The sequence below is a fragment of the Triticum aestivum genome, chromosome 7D (assembly GCF_018294505.1).
Source record: "Triticum aestivum cultivar Chinese Spring chromosome 7D, IWGSC CS RefSeq v2.1, whole genome shotgun sequence".
NCBI lineage: Eukaryota > Viridiplantae > Streptophyta > Magnoliopsida > Poales > Poaceae > Triticum > Triticum aestivum.
Genome location: NC_057814.1, coordinates 149,703,703 through 149,712,513, shown reverse-complemented (window position 1 = coordinate 149,712,513; position 8,811 = coordinate 149,703,703). Strand labels below are relative to the sequence as shown.

The 8,811-nt window shown below is 54.6% G+C and overlaps 1 protein-coding gene across 1 annotated transcript; it reads left to right on the top strand.

The window, feature by feature from the left end:
* Positions 1-5,454: 5,454 nt before the first annotated feature.
* On the top strand, positions 5,455-8,051 carry LOC123169005 (protein RICE SALT SENSITIVE 3). Its single transcript, XM_044586867.1, has 7 exons — positions 5,455-5,797; positions 5,970-6,026; positions 6,131-6,340; positions 6,483-6,588; positions 6,688-6,729; positions 6,967-7,023; positions 7,299-8,051. Exons 1-7 carry the CDS (start codon positions 5,664-5,666, stop codon positions 7,788-7,790), a joined length of 1,098 nt encoding a protein of 365 aa, XP_044442802.1. The 5' UTR covers positions 5,455-5,663; the 3' UTR covers positions 7,791-8,051.
* Positions 8,052-8,811: the final 760 nt, after the last annotated feature.

Sequence of the window (8,811 nt, the reverse complement as noted above, 5' to 3'; positions counted from 1 at the left end):
CTTGATCGAATTTAAAATGTTTGACTTTTCAAAAAAGGAATACACCTTATATTTTAAAACATGATGATTATTTTTGTAAGAAACCCAACAACACCAATGGCACAACAAAGAGCGTCAACCCTTCTTTTTTCGAAAAAGGGCACTTTATTACTTAAAATATTTAAGCATTATACCCGGCCTCTGCGTAAGTAAGATGCACACAGCCAAACAAGATCCTCTCACACAAATGAAAAATAAAAAAGGCGAAATACAAAGAGACATGTAGAGTCCATATAACGCATAAAGCTTAGGGGGCAAATCCAAAGATCATACTGACGCCCATGTTGGGTAAAAGTATCCCTCATCGTATCCTCCAATCGTGTACACACCTCCATAAACAGGTCTCGATTCTTCATGCGTTGTAGAGAGAATCGTAAACGAAGAATCCCGATACATCTGTAGATAACCTGCATCAGAGAAGTACTTTTCGTTAAAAACTTTATCATTTCTACATAGCCAAAGCAATCAAATAACGGCAAGTGCTTCCACCCTGAGAAGATCTCCAAACATGTGATCAATCCCATGTAACCAGTTGCCAAATACATTAGCAACACTACAAGGAGCATACAAACCAGAAGCTATTTGGATGACTGGCCATATAGAACAAGCCAATTTGCATTGGAAGAATAAATATTTTATTGTCTCATCATGGTGACAAAAGACACACTGCGTACTTCCAAGCCAATTCCTCTTAATAAGGTTATATTCAATAAGAATGACTCCGCGACGAAGATACCATGCAAAGATTTTATTCTTAAGAGGTATCTTCATCTTCCAGATCTTCTTGTTATTATCAACTAGCACATCAGACTAGATTAACGCTCTATACATTGACTCCACCGAGAATTGTGCATTCCCATGGAGGTTCCATCATAATACATCAGACCCATGTGACAATTGCACCATGGACAACCGCTGAAGTAGGATGTTCCACGGTTGGAGTATGGGTCCAATTAAATCTCTTCTGAACATCATATTTGACGGAAATGATGTCATTACCGTGGCGATAGTATCACCCTTGTGGCATGTAATGGTGTATAGAGCCGGGTATTGTTCCCGGAGTGTGGCACTTCCTAGGCACTTGTCCTCCTAAATTCTAATTTTCGAGCCGTCCTTAATCGCGAAGGATTCATAGCAGAAGAAATATGTCTCCATAGCCATTAGACCCGCCCAAAAATGGGAATCCCCAGGCTTCCAATATACTTGGAATACCGCCTTGGAACACACATGTTTCCTCCTTAGGAGGGTTTGCCATACACCATCTTCCGTCAGTAATTTAAACAACCATTTGTCGAAGATGGCCCTATTCTTAACCTCATGGTTATGAATGCCCAACTCATCTTGATCTTTGGGACGGCAAACGACACTCCATTTAGCCGGTCGCCCTAGCTGAGGTGTTTTGGCTGCCTTCTGGCGTCTAAGCATCACCTAGACTTCGCCTTTCTCTAACAGAGCAAAAAATGCACCAAGGAAGCTATATGTCCTTTGCTCTGTTTCCTCACGGTGAACTGAGGATCAATTCTACGACTTCCTTCTTTAGCATTTTCAGTAACTTTGTGGCAGTAGCTAGCACGGTAGCACATGTCTCGTTCTTCGTAGGTAAAGCCATCATGACTTGCTTTATTAACATAAATCACACTTACACCGTTCGCAAGAATTACGAGTAAGCAACTAGGGATCATCGTCTCGTTATTTCATTTTATTTTAGAAAAGGAGGATGACCCCAGCCTCTGCATCTAGGCGATGCATACGGCCACTTTATTAATTATTCTCACAAGACCTTACAAAGTAATACCATAGTAAGACTAAAGCCGTTGTCTAAGCAACAAACTGTCGCTACACCTATCCAGTCGATGAAGGGGCGCAGATAGCCTGGGCCTAATACCAAACAGACATCGCAGCCAAACCTAACATCTAAGACCTGAGGACCCATCCAGGACGCCTGCCGGGCATGGGTCTCGTCGGTCTGGCGTGCTCTCAGAGGCCGCCGCCGCCAACTGCCACCGCTCCATCTTCAGAACTGTACTGATGCATCAACTTTGCTCGGTCTAGCTATTGTCGACGCCACCACGGCGCCCAACGGCACCTCCTCCCTGCGCGCAAACAGCTGTGCACGTCGCGGTCGCCACTGATACACCTCAGCACCATGCTGCTAAGTACCATCAGCCGACACAGCTTGAAGTCTTTGGAAGATCTGTCGTGCGTAGCACCTGCCGACCAGGCATGACAAAGCGTAGCACCTGTCGGTCAGGCATGACTTAACATCTCCACCGAAGCCCCGTGCAAGACGAAGCCGCTCCACCTCCTACCTCTGACTTCCAACGCTGCTCCACAAACGATGCTCCCAAGAGAGAAACGACACCGCAGTGCCACCATCGTCCGATCTGGAACACCAGATCCTAGGGTTTCCCCCAGAGCAGCACGAGTGGGTCGACAGTAGTTACACGACGATGCCTCCATCAAGGCAACGGCATAGAACGCCGCCATCGCCTGCCAACGGCTCGGTTTTCACCGGCAACCATGTCTCCCCAACTCGCAGCAGGGACTAGATGATGGATCTCGAGATCCGATCACCAAGCCTCTGGCCGGCCATCTCTGACGACGAAGATGACCACCAAGATTGGCCAGCGAGACGACGCGAGATGAAGTAGGGCGATGCAAGCGTGCGTCCTGGCTAGCACCACCGGCGCTCGGTCCATCCCGGACCACGCCTCATGGCCGAGGGCAACGGCAAGCGCTGCCACGACGAGGACGCGGACCGGAAGCCCAGATCCGGCCCATCCGCGCGCCGCCAAATGGCCACCACCAAGCGCCGTTCAGGGGCAGCCCCGCCGCCGTGAGGGACGCCGCCCCACGGGCAGCAGGCGCCAGCCACCGGCGGAACACCGCCGCGCGCCACTGGCTACCGCGAGATCGCCACCGGCCGCCACGAGATCTGCGCGAGAACAACGAGGACGCCCCACCACCACCTTCCCTGGGGACCACGCGGGCTTCGCCGGTGTTCCCTCCGGCGGCGGCGAAGCGGGGAGGGTGGCTGGCGGCGCGGTTAGGGTTAGCCTGCCGCGTCTATGCTCCTAGCGTTCTCCTGCCTCGCCCTCGCTCCACTGTTTGATCCGATGCCCCTCATCATCTCGTTATTAGTTAGGTAAATGTTTATACACGGCGCGCCGGCCGAACCATTGCGCCGGACACGCGCGAAGCGTTCGATGAAAGATCGATCCTGCGGCCTAGCGCGCTCGTCCCCCTGTAGGCCCACCTTATCCCCTCATGGTTGTCTTCCTCCTCAACCCGTCTCCTTCTTTCTCGCATCTCCATGGCCTGCTCAGCGCCAACCTCGCGCGCTCAGGCTTGCGGGCGAGCCTCTCAGCCATGGACGCGGCACCCTCGAGCTTGACCTCTCCCCTCCTCTATCTCTTCCTCCCCACCAGAACCACAGTTCAAGATGGCAATATTCCCCGTGGGGATGGGTACCCGCGGGGATTTACACATCATGGAGCGGGGATGGGGGACAAATTATCCCCATGGGTATTGTCTGGCGGGTACCCGTTAGTCTCACAGGGCGGGGATGGATATAAAATTCCCCCCGTGGGGACTCCATGGATACCCGAAAACTATGCCATGCGTACTACAAATGCATTATATATAGATTAAGACCTAGATATTTCACACAATTATTTTTCAGCACCTCTCCCAACAACCATGTCTTCACCAATCTCACCTATCCGTGTCAGCTTTGAAATCCCCATGGATACCCGACGGGTACCGGGTACCCGATATTGACGGGGATGGGGGCGTTTTGTCCCCGCGAAGCTTCACGGGGATCGCGGGTATGGGGATTGGCGGGGATCGGGGCGGGGATGATGGAGTCATCCCCGGTCATCCCTGCCCCCGTTGCCACCTTGAACCACAGTTCTGCACGCCCTCACCATCGCTGCTGCACGACCCACCCCTGCTACTACTCCAAGCTTTCTTTGTCGGGCTTCTGCAGTCGGCGACGGCGCTGCCAGCGACAACCTTTTTTTTTTGCTTCAAGCGAACGGCGCTGTGAAACGAGACGAGGGGCAGTGCTACAACCGGCTTTGGTGAAAGCTACAACCACCTATACGAGTGCTACAACCATTGACAAAAAAGTTTCATACCTACATAGAAAAGCTTCAACCACCAATAGGGGAAGCTTCAACCAGCCACTGTCAACTGAAAAGGTTGCAACTGTTACGAAAAAAGCTTCAACCTTAGGTGAAAACGGATTCAGCCGAAAGATATACAAAGTTTCAACCGGGCACTGCAAGACAATAAAAGTTGCAACCATTTACAAAATAAGCTTCGATCGTAGTTGAAAAAAGCTTCAATCAACACAATGAAAAGCTTTAATCTGCGAAAAAAGTTTCAACCGACATGGAAAAAGCTTCAACCGGTGTGATAAAAAGCTTCAACCGGCGTGCCAATGGTGCGAGGGGCGACGTTGAGAGCTGTGATCGGCGGCACGACAGTGCATCAGCGGGGTGTGCTAAGACGACGACTGCTAGGTGCCGCAACGACAGAGGGCGTCGGCATGCTTCAAGGTGGCGTCGTTTTTTGCTACGAGGGAGGGTGACGTCTTCCTGCTGGACCGGCGGCGACGAGGACAGTGAGCGCATCCAGGAACGCGGGGCGGCGGAGGGAGGAGGTCCAGGTGAGGGGATGGTGGCCGGCGGCCGAGAGGACGTCTAACGGCCGGGGCTGCGCGCTGAGAGGAAGAAGGAGATGAGGAAAGTCAACGCGCGTAGATCGAACAGTTGGGGCTCGTTGCATCGGGCGGCTGGGGCGCGACCGACCCAACTGTTGGGCCCGCGCACCGGCGCCTAGCACCCGCCTATTAGTTATGCTCAAAGTTTGGAGACGTGCGTGACACTTGCTCTACGGGAAAAATATATTGATAGAACAAGTATACAAGAAAAGGCAACCAGGGAACGCAATGCATGAGCGAGTCAGGATGGAGCGCCGCGGAGTATTTAATGGAAAAGAATTATATGAGACTAGGTCTCACGGTTAGCATGTGAGACCCACCTTAATAAATGACACGTGACATTTACAAATTACAAAGCAATTCCCATCCCAGCACCGCAATTAATCCACAAGGAGCCGTACGAAGCACAGTCCTCTCTCTACATTTTGAGGAGCCCTGCCCCTGCGTCGCGTGTGTGGGCATGAAGGGGACAGTTGGGATCAACTCGATCCAAGGACCAAAAACACAAGCAGAATTTTCTCATTCTTCCCTCCCGCAACTAATAATAAGAACCAAAATGTGGGCCCTGGGCAAAAGCCAGCCGGGTACACATTTTTTTATTAGCTTATACTCCCAAGCAGCAGTCCCCCATCATCTTCAGTCAGGTCCCTCTCGAGAGAGAGAGAGGGGAGGGGGTATAAATTTCGGGCAAGTGTGGCGCTCTCATTCGATGGTGGCCTCGCCTCTCACAGCCATACGGAGAGATCACACACGGGAAAGAAAGGGAGTCCCAGTCCAGGATCAAGCTAAGCAAGCTAGCTAGAGCTTAGCGCCAGTTCTCCGGTACTCTCGATCGGCGTCTCCTTTTCCGCTCCCCGCTGCTGAATCTCATCTCCGGCTGCTCGTGGCGGCGGCGGCAATGGAGGAGCAGCTGAGCCCGGTGGCGGTGACGCACCTGCTGCAGCACACGCTCCGGAGCCTCTGCACCAGCGACGCCTCGCAGTGGGTCTACGCCGTCTTCTGGCGCATCCTCCCCCGGAACTACCCTCCCCCCCAAGTGAGCCCTGCCTTCTCCTCCCCTTCCTTTCTCGCATCCATCATCTTCATCAGGCGCCTGTAAACCAAACCATGGCCGCCACCGCCATCAATCAACCAACGTCCTGATGCCGCACCGCGCTCTTCGGCGATTGCTAATCTCTTTGCTCGCTCTGTCCGTCTGTTTGAGCAGATGGGATCTCCCAGGTGTGGCGTATGACAGGACCAGAGGAAACAGGAGGAACTGGTACGCGCATGCATACACATGGAGAGAGTCCTCTGCACTTGTCCAAGTCTTTTTTACCGTCGCCTGAGACTTACTGTGTTGGGGTTTTGGTTTCTTGCACCCAGGATCCTGGCGTGGGAGGACGGGTTCTGCAACTTCGCGGCCACCACCTCTGCAGCCGCCTGCGGCCAAGAGGGGGCAGGAGCCGCCGCGGCTGCGTACGCGGACTGCGAGGCTGCCGCCGCCGCAGCAGCGCAGGAGGCCAAGCAGGGCCTGGGCCTGCAGCCTGAGCTCTTCTTCAAGATGTCCCACGACATCTACAACTACGGCGAAGGGTCAGTACTCCCCAAGATTAACTGGCTTATGATCAGATTAGGTAGCTAAGCAGGCGATCGGCCGGTCGCCGGTGCTGCTGGATGATGGTTAAGTTAACTAACCAGGCTGCTTCTCTGTTTGTTCTTGGTCGCTTGGCTGCAGGTTGATAGGGAAAGTGGCGGCGGACCACAGCCACAAGTGGATCTTCAAGGAGCCCCCGGAGCAGGAGATCAGCCTCATCTCCTCCTGGAGCAACCCCGCCGACTCCGTAAGCCGCTCCTCCGCCCCCAAAACATTCGCCGCCAGCTTACCTTGCTAATGCAGTCCTTAACTAACCATCCTCCATGAAATTATTGACCCGGTGCAGCAACCGAGGACATGGGAGGCTCAGTTCCAGTCTGGAATCCAGGTACGCCTGCCTTGACAAATCGCAATCGCCGCCGGCCTTTTGATCAAAAGCTCTCTGCCTGCCTGCTCCATCATCCTCTGCCCCTTGATGCCTTCTCTGCTGCCGCATCGTTTCCCGCGCCGCATGCAGCTAGCTCAGCTGAAAGCTGAAAGCTGATGCTGCCATCGTAGCATAGATAGCATTACTGGTTTCTTTCTTTTCCCATTTCTTTCTCTCATTCTTGTGTGGCGCGTGCAGACCATCGCGCTGATCGCCGTCAGGGAGGGCGTCGTGCAGCTCGGCTCCATGAAAAAGGTGCGCTCATACCCTACTGCTAGCTGGATTAGCCTGTGTGTTTATAGCCCACTGCGTGCTCGCCGGTCTTATTCTACCGGGCTTTAATGGGTTCTCGCCCGAGAACGGAAGCCAACATGTGGCGCACGCGCGACCGTGCAGCGCTGCTACTAGTGGCAGCGGCAGCGGCTTTAATTGATAGTGGTATTTTGGTTGCACGAGTGAGTGGTTGTGTAATGATGATGTGATGCTGCTCCGGGACTTGCTGGTTTGATCGATGGATCGTGGTCATGCAGGTGGCGGAGGACCTGAGCTACGTGGTGACGCTGCGCCGCAAGTTCGGGTACCTGGAGAGCATCCCGGGCGTGCTGCTGCCGCACCCCTCGTCGGCCGGCGTGTTCCCGGTGGCGGACGTGGCCTCCGCCGCGGGCTGGCCGGGCATGATGCCGCCGCCGGACTTGTACGTCGACCCCTACGTCCCCGGGCCGGCGCCCATGCACATCATGCCGTCCATGAGCAGCCTCGAGGCGCTGCTCTCCAAGCTGCCGTCCGTGGTGCCGGCGCCCCCGCAGCCGCCGGGGGGCATGCCGGGCGTGGCGCCGCCCTCGGACGCCGCGGCCAAGGAGGAGGCGGAGGAGGACTACAACGCCCACTGCCACGCCATGGACATGTCGTCCGTGCCGAGCAACGGCGGCGAGAGCACGAGCACGAGCGCCGCCGCCGCCCCCACTCCCATGTCGTCCTACTTCCTCGACGTGGGCGGCAAGCCCAGCGAGGCCGGGTTCTAGGCAGGCCATCCACGGCCGTCGCCGTCGTCGTCGTTGCTCTACTAGCTAGTGTAAAATCAATTAATCGATCATATTATTCCCACGACCATCCATCCCACGCCAAACGACCACGGACTAGTTAACCCCAAATCATTGGCACAGTGTCTGATTATATCGTCGTACCAGTTCCGTCGGACCTGATCTCTGGCCGTACGTAGTGTACAATGTAACAGCTACGCAGTAGCGGTGTGCATGCATGATTGGATTTGTCCATCGCATTTACACATGCCTGTTATGAGATGTGAGATGCATGACACCTGAGGGAGCAAGGACACGGCAATGGCCGGCGTGCCCCAATCGGACCGTCGTCCTTCCCCTTCCCCGTCGCGATCCGATGGAAGCGCGTTCCTTTGACTACTCCTTTCCCGCCGGGGCCCAGGTGCCTCCTCTCCGGCCAACTAATGCACGTCCGATACGACCAATCTCAACTTCTCGATCAGCTAGGTAGTATGTACGGACCATGGATCGAGTACTATCTTTGATTCTTGTGGTCAAGATCGGGTGAAATTTTTCTGAAGATTTTAATGGTGGAGGCGCGGTCATAAGTCATAACTGAGCACAGTGCCATGGAGCTTTATGCATGAAGGAGCTCTGTAAGAAAAATTTCGGGGCCGGCGGTCGTCGCTCGTCTGCGGAGAACTATTGTGGGTTCCTGCAGAGTCGTTCAAGCGGCGGCAGAGGGCAGAGGCAGCGTGCCCCACCGTCCCGGCGGCAACAGTGTCGCACAACACAATCATCAGTGCGGGAAGAGGACGTACGCGGGAGCGATGGAATGATTGTTGTGCTTGTGCACCGGCCTTGAGCGAGGAAATGCGTGCAGGCGAGCAACAGCGGCACTGCTGTCCGCTTCCTCCCTGCCACTAACGGATCCCGCGGCGCTGTCGACGGCGGCCGCCGCGGCTGGCTGGCTGGCGCCGAGACTGTAGACGGCTCAGAGGGTGGGTGTGGGGGCGCGGAGGAGGGGTGTGTATTCAAGCTGCTT

Excerpts from the sequence above, each read along its gene's own strand:
- LOC123169005 (XM_044586867.1), top strand. The coding sequence starts at position 5,664 with ATGGAGGAGCAGCTGAGCCCGGTGGCGGTGACGCACCTGCTGCAGCAC. Across the intron at positions 5,798-5,969 it reads CCCCGGAACTACCCTCCCCC|CAGATGGGATCTCCCAGGTG; the intron begins CCAAGTGAGCCC and ends CGTCTGTTTGAG. Across the intron at positions 7,024-7,298 it reads AGCTCGGCTCCATGAAAAAG|GTGGCGGAGGACCTGAGCTA; the intron begins GTGCGCTCATAC and ends GTGGTCATGCAG.